Below are 18,786 nucleotides of genomic sequence, written 5' to 3'. Positions count from 1 at the left end.
TGGCCGAATCAAAAAGAAAGCGGAAAGAAGGGCGAGAGCCGACGCGAATGAGAAAAGCGTCCGCCCTCTGCCGGGCCGCCGCAGAAGTTAGAGCGGAGGCGCGGTATGATGACGTAGTCGCTGAGCCGCAACACTGCTGCGATGGCGGCTCCCTCGGCGGCAGCGTGAGCGTGAAGAACCGGAGGTCCCGGTAACTGCGGGCTGATTGTGTGTGTGTGTGGGGGGGGGATTCTCAGGGATGCGAAAACTCCCCAACCTCGAAACAAAGTGGTTTCCTTCCCCTGGTTTAGGTCTTCCTTTTTAAGCCTCAATTCATCCTCTCTAGTATCGGTAGGTAGACTGTAGCGTTTTAATGGCAGGAAGGCAAACCAGGAAGAGCCGCTTCTTTCCCGACCTTGTTGTCTCTCTCCCAGAAAATGCTGCAGGAGTATTAGATTAGATTGACGCTTCCTTGCCTGCCTGCACTGTTAACAGCAGGCAGGTGGCCCTGGAAAGCCTCCAAGTGAACTCTGAAAGCAGCGTTTTTCCACGTTTGCAATCATTGGTATTTGGGGCAATGTTGCTTCCGAAAAACGTTTCTTGGGGCAGTCTTCCACTGGCATTCATGCTATCAATGAATTCTAAAAGTAATTGCAATAAAAAATGGAAAACTGGGTGGCCAGAATTGAGCATAACCTGTATTGTCATAAACACAGTTTATGAAGTCTGACTATATTACTGAATCGGCTATAAATTATCAATTGCAATTTACTAGGTGTGTGATAGTTGACATTGAGACTTTTGCTCACATCCCTCTTCAGAGCTTGTAACTATTGACTTCAAGGAAAAAATATAAACCTTAGGAGCGTTTGAGCAGATTTTCTAGTTATATTTAAAAAAAATTGAATAGAAAAGAGTAACAGAATAACAGAGTTGGAGGTACCTTGGAGGTCTTGTAATCTAACACCCTGTTCAAGTAGGAAACCTTATCTCATTTCAGATAAATGCCTGTCCAATCTCTTCTTAAAAATAGAATTCTTGTTTAAGATGGAATAACAAATATGTTGTGGATTATTGTAGAATTTTACCACCTCCCATTTCAAAATGAGTGAAACAGCCTAGTCCTCAATAGTAATTTGAATTCTAAGATTTATTCTATACATTCATATTTTAGATAAAAGAAGATGGGAGAATTGTATCCTTACTTATTTTGCTATTTTAAACAACCTGTTTGCTTTTTATTTTAAAAGGTTGCATCTAGAAAATTCTAGCCTTATGAGGTTTACAGGTGGAAGATTACTTTCTGCTTCTGGAGAAATTTCATTTAAGAAACAATGGCAAATTACAAGCCTGTAATAATTCAGACATTTCCAAAGCTTGGAGAAAAAATTACAAAGGATACTTTGTATTGGAAGAATTACAAGGTAATAACATATACTGTAGCTAATTTTAGGAACTGAAACCGATATAATCAATTCTTTGTAAATATTACCTGATTTGATTTTTTTTCATTGAAAAAAGAAAAGTGAAAAATTTGTTATCACTTGTGCACTCTCCCATTGCTGAGTGAACCCCGATTTAATGAATCCTCAGGTTAGCTGACTTTAGAATCCGTGGACCAGATTCCATCCAAACATTTCCCACAAGTGCCAGACAAGTTGGTTGCATTAGAGTAGTTTGGACAAGATAGTTTAAGTTATGGTAATTTAGCCTACTTTCTACAAAACTACAGCAATTGTGCAAATTATGTTAATATAACATTAATTTTTGACAGCCAGTTCGGTCTAGTGGTTAAGGAAACGCCAGAAATCAGGAGAGTGTGAGTTCCAATCCTGCCATAAGCATGAAAACTAATTGGGTGACTTTGGGCCAATCACTCTCTTTCAGCCCACAAGGTCAGCTTTGGCTGTCAGTTCTTGTCTCAACCAATGGATGACTACTCAGTTGATCTGAAAAAAATGGAGCCGGCACTTGCAGGAAAATGACAGGAAGAAAAAAAAAATGCAAAATGAAAGTACTACACAAGTGAAGTAAATCATCATGAGTATCTATTTTCTTATGAAATTTGAGAGTAATTGACATTTTTCCCCCCCAAATGAGCTATTAAAATGAAGTTTCACTGTATGTGAATGCATGTAATATTGCAATGCTGTGAATAAAAATATTTCATTTTTAAACTTAAAGATTGTCACTTTTCTCTTTCAGTCTTTTATAAATATTTTTTCTAATAACATTGCCTTAAAAAGGATAATAATGTGTAACATTGTGCTACCTTTTTTCAGACTCCCATTCAGATAAAGGAATTCGGTGCAGTGAATAAAATAGACTTTTCTCCAGTTCCTCCGTATAATTATGCTGTCACAGCCTCATCAAGGGTAAGATTTAAGTTAAATTTTTGCTTTAAAATATCTACATTTTCTCACACTCTAACTCTGCTTTGTATTGTAGTGAATTTCTGCAAATTAATTGCTGTACCATCCTATTTTTACTGTAGTTGAACAAATGTGCCCATTTGCTGAAACAGGCAAAACAATGCATAGTGAATTTAGTTCTGTTATATGGAAAGGTCTTTTATAATTCTATAGTTTTTTCCCCCTGGTGCATATTTTTACTTAGGTTGCTCCTTCCACTTACTTTAGTAGCAAGAGCAAAGAATTTCTTTTGTAGCCTGTAGGTTGCCTCATAGAACTACCTCCAAGTTGTTTGATTCTTCCCTCTGATACGCAGGCTGATGCACCAGCTCCCAGCTCATCTTGATTTTCTGCTCTTATCTTTATTTTTCATTGAAAATTTTTCATTGATTGCCAGGTCCCCTGAAGGTTTAGGAAGCCCCTCATTCTTCTTGTGCTTCACAATAATCAGAAAGTTGGAATCACCATTTTCAAAATTTAATCTTTCAAGTGGCTGCCTCACCAGAAGCATGACTGTCTCCTCACACACACATCCATACTGCATATCTTTCCCTTCCCTGGAATAATTTTCAACAGCTGCAGTGGGGACAGCAAATGTTCGCTCAATTGATTTACTCCTCACAGGAGGTAAAATCATCCTCAGCCCTTTTGAGAAGCTCAGAGATCCACAGATAGAATGAGAGAACAATAATTTCCTTCCCCTCAAGGGACTAATCAGTCATCCTCCACCACAGTAACAATTAGCTGCAAGAGCCTTAAGCTCATTAGTCCCCTTTTCATTCTGGCAGAACCATGTTAAAACTCTAAATTGGTTAATCTTACTGAAATTTTGTTCTAGGGAAAAGTTTTGTAGCCAGTTGTGGAAATCTGAATTAGTAGTTATCATTGGATTCATAAGTCTTAACAAACTAGTTTGATCAAGAAGAAAAACAAAGCTTTTGTTTTGTTACCTAGGAGAAGGAACATGTACCATTCAGGATCCCTATGCTTATACTTGTGATACCAAACAAGGTTTATCAATAAATGTGAGTCTCTAGATCAGGGGTAGTCAACCTTGGCTCTTTTATGACTCGTGGACTTCAACTCCCAGAATTCCTGAGCCAGCTAGATATATCTGAAAGAGAACTAGTTCTCAGAGAAGAGGTATTCTATGGATCATTGGTCTCAAATTCAAAATCATCATGATGACTATATGATGACAAGTTTATTAGTCCAAAGGCCAGAATAAGGCACCCTTTTCATATCTTTCTGCAAATATATTGTGCACCAAAAATGAAGAAAATAAAGAGGATCATAGCAAGTTGTTAAACACATTTATTAAAGAAAGAAAACATTGCTACAAATCAGAGTTACCTTTTGGCTATTTCAGAGGCCACAGTAATGTCTGAGCAGTCAAGGTCAAAGTTATTGACTTTGATGTAGGGCATGTGGAGAATGATTCATGCATCGACTGTGGCTATAAGCAGCAAGCTGTTGGCTTTTTCCAGTATCATTCTGAATGAAAATTTGTGATTATATGTTGTTTTAGATCCACATATATGGACGATATTCACAAGAGCCAATCAAAACATTTTCTCGCTTCAAAGATGTAGCTTATTGTGCTACCTATCGAGAGGATGGGCAGCTGCTTGTTGCTGGCAGTGAAGAGGGGAGCGTTCGGATCTTTGACATTGGTGGGAGAGCACCATTAAGGCAGTTTGAAGGCCACACCAAGTAAGTACGGGAACATGACTATACTTGATTCGTTGACTAGTTGCTTCAATCTACAAATGTACTTTGGAGTAATTGCAATTTCAAATGTGAGAAAAATATATTCTGAAGCATCTGTTTTCTCAGTTCGTGAACAAATGTGTTAATTATGTTGTAAATATAATATTTACAAGTTATAAATTGTCATTGTTTTACCAACTGATGAGTCTATATTAATGTCATTAGGCCCAGTACATTGATTTAAAAAATTCTTTGTGTGCAATTGTGATGTAAAATGCAGACTTTTGGCATACATTTTGCACATAATTATATGCTCACCTTTGCTCCCACAGATCTGATTTGTTTAATTGTGCCAGAAAACTTGATTATTCATTTTGGTTTTAATTAATATACTTGAAAATATTAACAACTTGGAAACATTCGATTATTGATCCAAGCAGAGTTTTCATAATTGTATATTTTAAAAATACAACTAGAATTTGTTTTTATGAATAATACAGAATTTTACAATATGAATTGTTGAATACATTTAATTTACTAATTAAAGTTTAATTGGTATTTTAGTTGTTTATTTGCACAAATCCTAACTAATTCTGAATGGCCTATAAGCTGCATATAATATCCTGGCTTAGCATATCATGCTTTAACCCAGAATAACTGGATCATTATTGTTACCTTGATGGGTGAACCCAGCCATTTTATTTGTATTCGCTGTGTGAATTAGTGGACAGATTTCCCCCTATTTATAAAGATTATTTTCTTAGATCTTTAATATATTGTTCTCAACTCTTGTGTTAATTTTTTAAAATGACAGAGATGATTTCAGATGACCTTTAAGTATCTCAGATAATCTTCAAGTAATTCTGAAAACAGTACTAATCAGTACTCTGAAATAGTAGAATACACTGACCTTTTGAAGGGGTTTGTATTGACTATAGCAAAAATGAGATGGCTTTATATTTGTTTTTTGTTGTTATGATTTATAGAGCAGTACGTGTTGTAGGATTTCTGTCTGATAAGTATCGAATAATGTCTGGAGCAGATGATTACACATCACGTGTTTGGGATGTTTCAACCTCATCTGAAATAGCATGCTATAAAGAGCACACAGATTATGTAAGATGTGGCTGTACTAGTAAACTGAATGCAGATCTTTTTGTAACAGGTTCGTGATTTACCTTACATTTACTGGTGACCAAATGACTTCCTGAATGATTTTTTTTTCTCATTCCTCTACTATTGCAATATTTTCCTAATTATAAATTTCCTAGTTATTTATGTTCAAATAGATTGGTTTTCCTGATTCAGCTTGGTTTTCTGCTCTATGTTTCATTTTTTTGGTTAGAATAATTTAATAATAATGATAGGTTGCTGATTTAAAAATTCTGCTGACATTTTGGAATCAGAACATGAAATCCTTAGATGGCATATTTGATCTTAGATTATAAGACAAGTTACGTTGAAAACTTGGTTATTGTTGAGTTTATTTTATTCTTACAAATGTTTGTAAGACATAAATGTTTGTAAGACGGCCAATACAGATAATTCTTGACTTACAATCATTCAGTGACTAGTTACAACAACACTGAAAAAAGTGGTTTTCACACTACTGTTGCAGCCTCCCCATGGTCACGTGATCATTCAGATGCTTGGCATTATTTATGACGGTTGCATTGTCTCAGGATCATGTGATCACCATTTGTAACCTGCCCAGCCAGCTTCTGACCAGCAAAGACAAGGGGGAAACCAGATTCACTTAACAACAGCATGATTCACTTAACAACTGGCAAAAAAATCATAAAATTAGGTGCAACTCAATAACTGCCTCGCTTAGCAACATAAATGTTGGGCTTAATTGTTGTCACAAGTCAAGGACTACTTGCAATCAGTTTGTCAGTTTTCCAAGTTGGCAGTTAGAAACAGGCACCTAAACTACAACAACCCTGATCAAGACAAGTAGGACAAGTTGCCACATAAAAAGCCAACCAACCCCACTCCTTTGTGTTAAACACTAATAAAGTTAGATTATGTCTGAGATTAGGTCTGAAGAAAAACACAGTTATGTGCTGTTCCTTCATGTGTTGTGAAGCTCTAAATCCTTTCTTCTTCTGGGATATCTTCTAGGTTCCTATGACCATACGGTGAAAGTATATGATACACGGACAGACAAAAGCATTATGAGGATAGAACATGGGCAGCCGGTGGAGAGTGTTAATCTGTTTCCTTCTGAAGGTCTTCTTGTGACAGCAGGTATTTCTTTCCATTAGCAGTTTTTTTTTCATCGCTCTTTGCCATCTTTGTTTTAAGCAAAACATCCTGTTTTTATTTCCATATGCAAAAACTCTACTGCCCAGTTTCTTTTTCTTTTTTAATTTGCATTACTTTGGGCTCAAGCCTTAGTAAGCTATGATTAGTGACCTGAAGTTGCTTAATGCACAATGGGATTTGCAAGTCTTTTCTAGGTTATAGTCTACTTTCTTTTGCTCCACTCCAAGTGAAAGTCTGAATCTATTTAAAAAAGGGGGTGATTAATAAACTGGGAAGAGAAGTAAACTATGGAGATTGCCTTTCAAAAATGTATGTATAAAATACTATTTTTTAAAACTTTGCAGGTGGTCGCTACATTAAAATCTGGGATATCCTTAAAGGAGGCCAGTTGTTAGTGTCCTTGAGAAATCACCATAAAACTGTAACCTGTTTGTGTTTGAGTAGCTCTGGTCAGAGGCTTCTCTCGGGCTCCCTAGATCGGTTTGTATTTTTTAGCTTTTTCTATCAAGCTGCTTATGCCAGTGATGGCGAACCTTTTAGAGACCGAGTGCCCAAAAACGTGCGCCGCCCCACTCCACCCCCTGCCCCGCTCCCACTCTGCCCCATTCTGCCCCGCCTGCCCGCAGGGCCACTCATCACTTCCAGGGCCCGCCACAGATCGCCCAGGCAGCCCAGCAGCGCTATGGCGGCCACACCCTCTGCCTGCGCCCTGCAGTATCAACTGTGCGTGATGGGGTGTGAGGGCAGTCTTGTCTATGCTGCCTGGCTGCCATGTCCTTGGCTGCGCTATTCCGCGTGGGCCATGCTCAGGGGCAACTCTCCTTCAGGGGGGCTACTGGAGAGGGCGGGGTCACGGGGGAAGGTGAGGCTGGGGCAACGGCAGGTATGCCCACAGAGAGGGCTCTGAGTGCCGCCTCTGGCACCCATGCCATAGGTTCACCACCACTGGCTTATGCTGTGTTAATTAATAGTTCTGGACAACGAATGCATATTCAACTACAAAATTGAAAACTGGACATATAATTTAAATACTGTGATGCAGTTCTTCCATTTTCTGAAGACAAAGGTTAGACTTGCAAGTTTACTGAATCTCAGAATCAGGGCTAGAAGTATACTTGGTTTTGGTGCCATCAATAGATTGCTGTCTTTCCATTAGCTGAGAGGAAATGTGACCATTTTATTCATATATATCAATAAAGAAACTCATTCTCAGGAAGGGGTGCATAGAACTACAACCGTACACAGAGATTTTTGTACGGCAATTACATGCATCAGTAATGGGGATCACTTTTGCAATTTAGGGTAACTTTGAAATTATTTTTCATCTAAATTCCTGAAGGGCTGATAATGTCATGGCATGATGTAAAAAGCCTGGGGATATTCTTCAGTGTTTGGCTGGGAAGATTGGAGACTTTGGGGGGGAGCGGTTGTTTCGGGTATATTCAATCTTTCAAAGAAAAAAAAAATTGGTCTTGCCTGCTGGAGCAGTAGGAAAAGTAACCCTTCAGTTGAGGATATCAAATGATAGGATATCAGCAACATTGTGTAATGCAATCCATTTTATTAAATACAGGTAGTCCTTGACTTACAATCACAATTGAGCCCAAAATTTTCGTTGCTAAGCAATATTAAGGGAGTTTTGCCTCATTTTGCAACCTTTTGTGCCACAGTTGTTAAGTGAATCACTGCAGTTGTTAAGTTGGTAACATGGTTGTTAAGTGAATCTGGCTTCCCCACTGACTTCGTCAGAAATTTACAAATGGTGACCACATGATCCCAGGACACTGCAGCCGCCATGAATACCTGCTAGTTGCCAAGAGGCCAAATTTTGATCATGTGCCATGGGGAAGCTGCAATGATTATAAATGTGAAAAACATCACTTTCATCAATGCCATTGTAACTTTGGTCACAAAATGAATGGTTGTATGTCGAGAACTACCTATACTGACGAAATTACAGCAGAGGGCTGACTGTGGTATGGGCATTTTCTTTTTTAGGCATGTGAAGATTTACAGTACAACTTCCTACAAAGTAGTGCACAGCTTTAACTATGAAGCATCAATTCTCAGTCTTGCATTAGCAGTAAGTAACATAATCTGGTGTGTATACAGATAATGGGCATTTTCATCTGTGTATTGTTCTAAACCACAGGTCGGCAACCTGCGGCTCCGGAGCCGCATGCGGCTCTTTGAGCCTTCCCCTGTGGCTCCCAGCCTCCTCTGCCTTTGCAGAGAGAGACAGAGACAGAGAGAGGCAATTGCACTTCCCTGCTTCTCTCTCTCTCTCTCTCTCTCTCTCTGTGTGTGTTTGTGTTTTTGTGTGTGTGTGTGTGTAAAAGAGAATGCACTCACAGTATTCTCCGAGGAGCTGAAAAGCTTCCTGGGCGGAGCTCCTCCCTTTGCTGCGTCTCTGCAGGAAGCAGGAAGCAGGAAGGGCAGGAGAGAGCTAGCTAGCCCAGCTAGGCTGACTCAGGAGTTCTGGGAGTTGAAGTCCATGAGTCATGAAAGAGACGAGGTTGCCTACCCCTGAATTTGTTGGAGAACAGCTTGAAGCTTGCCAGGTGAGCAGCAGATAGGAGGGAGGGGAGAAAGAGAGAGAGAGAAAGAGAGAGGGAGGGAGGGAGAGAGAGAGAGAGAGAGAGAGAGAGAGAGAGAGAGAGTGGGGGAAGAGGAGTGGCAGACCAAGGGCAGATAGAGAGGGAGGAAGGGAGAGAGACAGAGAGAGACCCTTTTGACATCTAAAATGAAGATAACACTGCATATATCCTTTTTTTTACCTGTGTGTGTATGTAATTTTATTCTCTTAAAGCATTCTCTTGGTGATCATTGTTTTAATAGTATGGATATTCCCAAGAGTCATATTTTTACTTTTTTTTTTAGTGTGTGTGTGTGTGTGTGTGTGTGTACACACACACACATACATACATACACACATGCGCGCGCGCGCACACACACACACCTATAATAAAGGTAAAAAAGGATATATGCAGTGTTATCTTCATTTTAGATATCAAAAGGGTTTTGCGGCTCCCGGTGTTTTGTTTTTGGTGGGAAACGGGTCCAAGTGGCTCTTTGAGTGTTTTGGGTTGCCTACCCCTGTTCTAAACCAAATGTGCTTTGTTTGCTTTTTGTTTAACATAATGTGTGAACCCTGCCATTCTTTTATTTTGTAGGCCTTCAGATTTTTGTCAGTAAAAATGCTTATCAGTCTAAATTTTTGACTATAAGGTACTGGATATAAAGACATTTATAAAAATAGATCTATTTCTATAAAAATAAAAGACAGTTGTGCATGTGCCATGCTTTTCAACTATATTCTTCAAATTTACTTGGCTGCTCATGCAAATCACATACCTGGCTGGCTAATAAAAAAGTAGAAGCAAAGACTTGCATATAAAATAACAAGACACCAGCTAAAAGTACTGAACTTCCCAGTCATTTCAACACAAAATCTGCAATCCAGGCTCCACTGATATCCTGACCCTAAAGCCTGAGAAAAGATCCATATTTTTAAGGCCTCCTGAAAGGCCAACAGCTGAAAGCCTCAGCACTATAACTTAAGTGTCAAACAATTGTTGACCTGGCAATAGCCAAATAATGTTGCTTGGAATATGTGTTCTCTGTGTTGACTTTTGAATTCTTCTGGCCATCTAGATCTTTAGGCACATCATTTAAGTCTGCTTTAAAAAGAACACATAGCTTTATCTCATGAAATATACTGTTACCACATCATGTTGGACTGTGTACTAACATAGTGTCCCTCAACCTGATGCCTCCAAATGTATTGGACTGTAACTCTTGATTTCTGGAAAATATAGTCAACACCCAAGCTGCTGGGAGTTCGGTAATGTAGTACAGCATATCTGGAGGGAATCAGTTAGGAAACATAACACAATTGTAAAGCCTTTACATTAGTTTGTTGGTACATAAGGACATGAGGAATGTTTTAGAAAAGGGCTCTGTCAAGAATGTTACCTCATTGTTTATTAATTAAACTTTAGGGCCAAAGATAAGGGATTCAATGCATATTTGAGATTAAGAAGTTAGCTGTCTTGGATTGACTTCATTTTAAGTATATGCACAAATAACTGAACAAAGCAAATAAAAGAGTTTTACTGAGGTATAAGCTCCCTTGAACACAATGGAATATATGGATAGAAAAGTTGGGCTAAAAACTCATAAGCCTGGTAATTTAATATAGTTGTATTTGATTAAGATATTTCAGTCTTTGTAGAATGCCTCTTCATATATAATATTAGGAGTTAGTTTCTGTTTTTATACAATTAATACCGTTGAACTAAATATATGGATTAAACCAACTTTGTTTTCCTTTATAGCCTGAGGATGAAGCTTTGGTTGTAGGCATGACAAATGGCATATTGAATGTTAAACATCGGAAGCATGAAGGAGAAAAAGAGGTTTTGCATCGGAGAAGACCTGCATACAGAACCTTTGTGAAAGGAAAAAATTATCTACCAAAGCAGGTATGCAGAAAAAGGTGTTCAGAGAAAACCCTATTTTTTGTTAGCGAATGGCATGAAGCACTAAAAATATGAGGGGTAAAATTAGGTTACATTTCACCGGATCTTAACACTAACACAAAGGGGACCAGGTTGGAAAAGCTAATGTAGGGTAAGCACATTAAAGAACAAAAACAAATATGCTGCTGGTTAACTGGATACTAAACTTCAGCATTTAAAATACAAAAGTGGCAGGTGGCAAACTTGATGATAGAAGAAATCAAGTTGTAACCATATTTGTTCAAAGCTAAGTGAACAAAGTTTGTCAGGTCTATAGAACAGTCTGTTGTCTATTGAGACTGAATGTCTCACTGAATTAATTGGATCTGTTATCATGTAAAAGGATCTGTTTTGTTTAAATAATAATTATCCTGCCTGGCCTTATAATGCATAGATGACAGTTTAAATCAGTGAAGAATTAAAATATAAAATTGATGCAAAGGCATGGATATTTGAAATACTTAACAAAAGTTTGTGGTGGTGTTTACACCAGGGCAGGTGCCAAGGTGGGAATTTCAAAGTTTACTTATGGTCAGTGAGGATACCTTTTCTCTTGATTTCCTCAAATGAGCTCTACCATTGCTAGGACACAGAAGAACATTTCTCCTTGTTTGTATGGGCTGGGCAGGGAGTAGTCCAAAAGCTATTTGGATTGCAGTGATACTATTGCCTAAAATTATCTAGTCAGGTGAGAACCCAGAAATCAGAACCCCCTTTTTTCCATGATGTGAGCACGAAGCAGTGGACTGTGTAAACAAGGATCTTGCAAGAACAAACTGTGTCTGCTTATAGATTCCTTTTAGCAGAGGAGATTAATTAAAACAAGAAATAAATGAAGCCAAAACAGGATTATTTTTTTTACCACTCATGTTATTGACTCTCCTCACTTTTTCCCTGTCATTAGGAAGATTTATTTATCAGCAAGCCTGTGAAGAACTATTTGAAGAAATATGACAAGTTCCTGCGAACTTTTCAGGTTTCCAAGGCTCTGGATGCAGTACTTCAAGTAAGATGATATTACTTGAACCATCTGCTTTATTTTTTTAATACCTGCAGTGGATCTGATCAATATTTTCATGAATATAAGCTTTCTGCTATATATATGCAATAACATTGGTACTATTGTTAATACTGGGAAATACCAAATGTAATGTTAAAAAGTATTGGAGAAATCCTCTGTAGGTTTTATGTGAAGAAATATGAAGGATTAGGAAAACAAAGGGATCACATTGTTTTGAGTATTGCTTGTTTAACCAGAATCTCTTTATATTTTAATAGAATTTTACAAAGCTCTGATCACGTTGTAAGTTGCAGTATTTCAGGATTACAGATGGTCCCAAGGTTCACAAACATCCTCTTACTGCTGTTTTACACTTTAATTCCTAAAGTAGCAAAGTGGTTTTAGATCGGTAAAAGATGCTGCTAAAAGCATTTCAGGTTTTCAGATTTGGTTTATGTCTTCTAAAGGAAAATAAAAGCTTTTTCCTCTGTAATGAATATTTCTGGAAAATTTCCATCTTTAAACAGACCAAACCTTTAATCCACATTATGGGGAACTGAGCCTGGCCTGGAGACTGGACTTAGTTGCCCACTGCTCTTGCAGAGTGAAAGGTAATAGATTAAGTTCTCCCTCCAAAGGATCATCATAGACAGTATCACTTTGGCCTGTGAAAGGAGGTGAGGGCCATTGCTTTCCATCTCTTGCATGGACAAAGACCGTTGGTAGAGAGCCATCTTTTCCCACCTTTCACTGCATGGAAGGCTTTTGACTGCAGGAGGAGACAAAGTGGTGAAAGATGGACATGGTTCTCACCTCATGTCTTTCTTCCTGAGAACAGTGATGAGTGGCTAAAACAGAGCTGTGTTTGAAGGCAAAACACACAATTATGCCAGGTTGGTTGAGAAAGTACTGAGACTTACTTGAGGCCATGTAGACCAGATTAGATTTGGTTGGAGCCAGGCAGTTAAGTGGTTTTCCCACTCAGGTTGGCAAGTGCTCTGTAGGATTTCATTTTGCTGCCTTTCCTTCTTGGAGAAGCCACATTTTGAATTAGATACTATTTGTGCGCAAATCATATACTGTGCCGCTGACCTGGAACCTCTCCCCACTTCAGGTTCTTATATCAGCATATAAGTATTTTTTAGGGAAAAATGGAACTAAAATATTTTTGTATACTTTTTATATTTAGTTCCTAAAGTTTAGTTTTATATTTAGCCATAGGAAATGTTTACCTGCTTTTCATCATTAAATGTGAAAGTGGGATAAGCCTTTTTTAAAATATAATTTATTCATACAAGAAAGCAAAATATATGATTACCTTGGCCTAGAAATAACTGTAAATTAAATTATGTTGGTTTGGAAAACAAAAAAAGTGTTTCATTAATGATCCTTGAACAGCTCCTTGCAATCAAGACCCTTAACAGATGTGTCCTTGGCACAGCAGTTAGACAAGATTGCAACAAGCTGCTCTGTGAATGGCTCTTAAATGTAAACTGTTACATTCCGAATTAACTCATTTTTCTTTAGGTATTAGAATATGTTTGGGTCGAGAACATTTTATTGTAAAATAAATGCTTGAGAACATTTTATTGTAAAAATGCTTGAGAACATTTTATTGTAAAAATGTGTTCTTGAATGCTTTCTACTTCTAGGGCCCTGAAAAAAAGAATCCACCTGAAGTTACAGTTGCTGTCATGCAAGAATTAAACCGCAGAGGAACCCTGAAAAATGCACTTGCTGGGCGGGATGAAAAGCAGCTCAGTGTCCTACTTTCTTTCTTAATAAGGTAATTACCAGGTTAGTTGTCAAAGGCAACTAGTAATCCAAATTGGGATAAATTGCCTTGGGTATTCTACTTTTAGAATGATGGGGTTTTCAAATTCTTTTTTAAAAGTTTGGATGACTTTTATTGGATCAAAGGGGATGGAGAAATATCAGAATGTGAAAGAACTTAATACAGTCTGATTTAAAATCACAGTTAAAATACAGAGTCTCAGCCTGAGTGCCCATAACATTTAAACAATTATTACAAATCAGCTAAATATTACTCTGCATGAAGAAATAATACTTAAACCATCTTCATGGGTAGCATCTTGATCCCAGGCTATAATTCTGGTGGAAAAAAGCTCCTAACCATGTATCTTGGATGTTTTTTTCCTGATAAGGAAGAACCAAGATTCCTTTCTTTCTCCAGTAGGTCATTAAAAGTGAAAAAAATGAGTGTGATAGGAAGTTTAACATCTGGCTATTAATTAAATTTGCAGAAATGTGACTGATGCAAGATATGCTCCTGTACTGATAAATGTTGCAGAAATGATTATAGGTACGTTCATATACCAAATAACATGAATAAAGTTGACATTTACCCAGCTATGTCATAACTGCATGCATTTTGTTGCTCATGAAAGAATACAATCCACAAATAAGCATAGGGGTAGTAGCTAGAGTTCAATGGGAAGTTGAGTGCTTGCATATAAGGAGGTTCCAGATTCAGTTACTGGATCTTCATAAGGCTAAGAAAGCCTTACCATGTAGTTAATTGTTTCTCAACCATGGCAGCTTGAAGATGTATGACTTCTACTCCTAGAATTCTCCAGCCAGCATTTAATTCCATTCACCCACTTATCTCCCCACATCTGCCCTGCACTCTGCTGCTGCCTACCCCTGCCGCCCCTAGGTAGCCTTTGTTGTTTTCCTGTTGAATCTGTGACCACAAATATTTAATTCTGCAACTTCCTGAATTTATATACCCCCCTCCCCCCAAAAAAAATCCTGGAAAAAAGCTATGGCAAACCACTTCCATATTGTTACAAAGGAAATTGCATAATCAGATTCATGAAGTCACTAGGGGTTGAACCTGAAGGCATTTTGACTTTTTAGGATTCAAGATAGGGATGATGGTGGCTCAAGAAGGCTCATGGATAACTTTGTGGCTCTTTGTTGCCTTGTTTCTCAAACTGATAACTGGTGTTTTCCCAGCTATTATTTTCAGTTAGTGAAGTGGCAAAAAGGAATTTCATCATGTGCTCCAACTGCTCCATCCTCTTCTATAGTGACAAGACTTTGTCTACCAAATTATTTTCTTGTTTATATCCTGCTTAAAATTGTTCTAGAAAAGAAGCAGTTAGGACTTCTTAGTATGTCTTTATTCTCATTAAGCACATAAATTCCACTAACGTGTATCTTTTCTTTTCCAGATATATATATGCCTGTGATTGGACAATCCTCAGTTATTGATAAACAGTTTCTGAAACTTCAAAATCTTGTAGAGAAAGAGATTGATTATCAAGAGGAATTGCTAGAAGTTTTGGGAATGATGGATGCACTGTTTGCTACCATGACAAGAAAAAAATACAGTCCCATGGATGAGAAAAAAACTGTTGAGCTATAGAAAGTACTGGATCTGTGCTGAGAAATTTCACCAGTGAAATCTTTGCATTTAGTTCTTATTTGCACCCCAAAATAAACATTACTTCTGACTGGAGAGTGACACATCTTCTGAAATATTTTAATGCAGCAAGGGTGGATTTTTAAATTCAAATGCTATTTAAATACCTTTTTATTTATGCAAATTCATTAGGCTTTCTTGTTTAGATTATTCAAATATTTTTATAATCATTAAATTATCAGCTGCTAAGGTAGAAATAAATGCCAGAACTTGAATAAAACTGTATAATATCTTATTTACAAGCTCTCTCATGGGACCATTTGTATTTAACCAGGTCTGCTTTCATTTGGGAAAACCAAGCCTTTGGAGATCTTTCTGTGCCAACGTCCAACAAAATTATTTCTATAAAAATATTCTGTATATGTATAGTATCTAAGGATGCTTATGCTAAATATTTTAAAATTTTAAATTCTAAGAATTTATCATAAACATGTACTTTCTGTTGGTATTTCAGCAGATGAAAATAAATAACAGTTGGCTATATAGTATCTTTTTCCTTCTTCACATAATATGAATAAGAGCATGTTGTCAACCAACAACTAGGATTATTTTGAAATCTAACTCAAGTAGCAAATTATTCTTGGAGAGTGTGGGATTGTCTGATTATTATTTCTAATTGCCAAGAATGCATGTTTAAACTACCACTGATAGACTATGTGTCATCAAGTAGTGTTGTCTCTTAGTGATCATATGTTTCCAGCCTAGTACTTCAAGCCTTTCAATGGTGCACTCATTGCTACTATGATTGAGTCCATCCATTCTGCTGCTGGTCATCCTGTTTTTTTTTTCTTTCCTTCCATCTTTCCCAGCTTTATATACTTCTCAAGAAAGCTAAGCCTTTGTATAATGATAATATGACCCTGAACATCTATGCTTCAAGTGAAAACTGGATTAATTGGTTGAATAATCTATTTGTATTCTTGGCTATACATGGTATTTTCAGGAGTCTTCCCCTGATGTCAAAGTTCAAAATCATCAATATGCTTTCCATCTTGCTTCTTAAAAGTACAACTTTTCCCTTCCATAAATTGTCACAAGAAAACCACTGTTTGCATAATTATGATCTTTGTAGACACAAAAATATCATAGCACTGAATATCTTCCAAGGCCTTCATTGCTACTTAACCAAGTTAAATAACTAAGGGAAAAGCTTTGTCTCATAGAATCATAGGGTTGAAAGGGATCTTGGAGGTCTTGTAGTCCAACCCCTATCCAAAGGGAGCAATGGAGCACCCACAATTTTGGGAAGCAAACTGTTCCCTTGCTTAATAGTTCTCATTACTAGGAATTCTTTTATTTCCAAGTTGGATCTCCTTCTGATAAGCTTCCATCCATTGTTTTTTTTTATCCTACCATCAAATGCTATGGAAAATAAATCAATACCCTCTTCCCTATGGCAGCCCTTCAAGTATTGGCAGATTGCATCGTATGTCCCTTCAATCCTTGTTAAGCTAAACAAACCTAGTTCCTTTAGGCTCACTCCTTTGCTGACTTGTTTTACTGTATTTCATTCATATTGTGTTTTTTTGACCTGCGTATAGGTTTTCCATGAAAACAAGATATTCTGGGATTCCCATTTCTCTAAAGACACTTTATAGTTTGACATGGTTGAACAGTTGAACACCTTTCTGTAATCAGTGAAGCACATACTAATTTTTTAATATTCTTTGTTTTTTTTAATTTATCCAGTATATTTCAGTATAATGTTTCTTATTCTCCAGCTTTTCTAAAGCCATCTTGAAAATTTAGCATCTCCTTTTCCATGTAGGGCTCTAATTTGTGTTAGATGATCCTAAATATTATTTGCCTATCATTGTAATTTAAGGATATTGTGCAACGGTTTGCATATTCTGTTAACTCTTTTTTTATTGGTATGATATTGGATATTGTCTCTCAAACTACTGACTAATGCATCATTCTCTAGCTTCATTAGCATAGTTTGGTTAGAACCTTTACAAATTTTTCTTTTGTTGTTTGACAGATTTCTGGACATATTCCATCTATTCCTGTAGCTTTTTGATATAGTAATGACAGAAATTATTTAACTTTATCTTCTAATGGTAGAGGATCTTACTAAGGTATATCTTCCAAGGGATCCTACTGTACATAATTTTAATAGGATTGATTCAAAGAACATCAAATAAATATGTTCATTGGCATCGTTTAGTAAAGAGATTGAGGTTGGAACATTTTTATGGGCTCAGAGATCTTTTGGAAAGGTTGCCTTGATATTCTTTGGTGTTTACAGATATTATACTACTACTTGTCTCTTTTAACAGCTCTCTGAAATTTTGTTAAGTTTCTTCTGGAGATGTTTGTCTTCCTTGGCTTTGACTTTTCTTAGCAATTTCAACCAATTGTTATGACATTCAGTTTGCTTTCTTCTGTTTTTTTTTCTTTTTGTCTTTGACAGTCTCTTTCAAATTCACTCATAACAATATATTTGATTCATTGCAGAGGGTTTGTTTTGTTTCCCTATCAGTAAGGTTAAAGACTTTACTGCAGTTCTTGATGTTCCCCTTGAAAATGGTGGTATGTGTTCAAGATCATACTATAGAAATTGGTTGAGCAATCTCTAACCACATCTTGCTTGTATGCTCTATTTCAGATTAAATACGATTATAAAATTCATAAAGTTCTTCTAATTCTGCATCGCAATACAAGTGGTTGGAACACAAACTTGGATAATCCGTGAAGTCTAATTTATATTCACTATTGTATTGTATTCAAATACTGTTCTTGCTGTATCTTTAACTTCCTTGATTATGAAAGCAATTTCTTCTTTGAGCTTTGAATAGGAAACAGTATAATATTCTGACTGCACATATTCAGTGGTGCATTTCATTCACTTATGCCTGATATGTCAACATGGGCTCAATTTATGTAATCTTTTATGGTTTCATTTCATTTCACTTTTTACAGTCTACCTACTCTAATTCTATCTAACTATCTTCAGATTTTATTTTTCAGTTAAGGCAACATCAGCAAGTAGTTGTGTTATACACCAGTCATTCCTAAATCATTATTGGTAATCTTAAATATCATCAGCAATTCCTCAATATCATGTTGGGTACCTTCTGACATGACAGGTTCAGCATTATGTCATCAGTTACTTTATATTGACTACTTATCACTCTTGATAAAATTATAGGTAGTCCTCTATTTACAACCATTCATTTAGTGACCTTTTGAAGTTACAACGGCACTGAAAAATGTGACTTATGACTGTTTTTCCCAGTTACGACCTTTGCAGCATATCATGATCATGTGATCAAAATTCAGATACTTGGCAACTAGTTCATAGTTATGACCACTGTTCTGTCCCAATGTCATGTAATCTTTTGTGACTTGACAAGCAAAGTCAATAGGGAAGCCAAATTCACTTAACATGTTACTAATCGACCGCATTGATTCACTTAACAACTGTGGCAAGAAAGGTCATAAAATAGG

General features: G+C 37.0%; 1 protein-coding gene across 1 annotated transcript; it reads left to right on the top strand.

The window, feature by feature from the left end:
* Positions 1–80: 80 nt before the first annotated feature.
* On the top strand, positions 81–15,819 carry UTP15 (UTP15 small subunit processome component). Its single transcript, XM_039320762.1, has 13 exons — positions 81–190; positions 1,230–1,403; positions 2,262–2,354; positions 3,919–4,103; positions 5,087–5,265; positions 6,225–6,350; positions 6,713–6,848; positions 8,367–8,451; positions 10,706–10,852; positions 11,793–11,894; positions 13,541–13,674; positions 14,153–14,211; positions 15,086–15,819. Exons 2-13 carry the CDS (start codon positions 1,314–1,316, stop codon positions 15,277–15,279), a joined length of 1,530 nt encoding a protein of 509 aa, XP_039176696.1. The 5' UTR covers positions 81–190; positions 1,230–1,313; the 3' UTR covers positions 15,280–15,819.
* The last annotated feature ends 2,967 nt before the right edge of the window (positions 15,820–18,786 follow it).

Source organism: Crotalus tigris, unplaced genomic scaffold (genome assembly GCF_016545835.1).
Source record: "Crotalus tigris isolate CLP2741 ecotype Arizona unplaced genomic scaffold, ASM1654583v1 scf7180000023687.2574627, whole genome shotgun sequence".
NCBI lineage: Eukaryota > Metazoa > Chordata > Lepidosauria > Squamata > Viperidae > Crotalus > Crotalus tigris.
This window is presented reverse-complemented; position numbering and strand designations above follow the sequence as displayed.

Bases quoted from the DNA above. Each gene is read 5' to 3' on its own strand.
- UTP15 (XM_039320762.1), top strand. From the start codon at position 1,314: ATGGCAAATTACAAGCCTGTAATAATTCAGACATTTCCAAAGCTTGGA. The intron at 5,266-6,224 runs GTTCGTGATTTA...GATATCTTCTAG, and splicing joins TGCAGATCTTTTTGTAACAG to GTTCCTATGACCATACGGTG. The intron at 8,452-10,705 runs GTAAGTAACATA...TTTCCTTTATAG, and splicing joins TTCTCAGTCTTGCATTAGCA to CCTGAGGATGAAGCTTTGGT.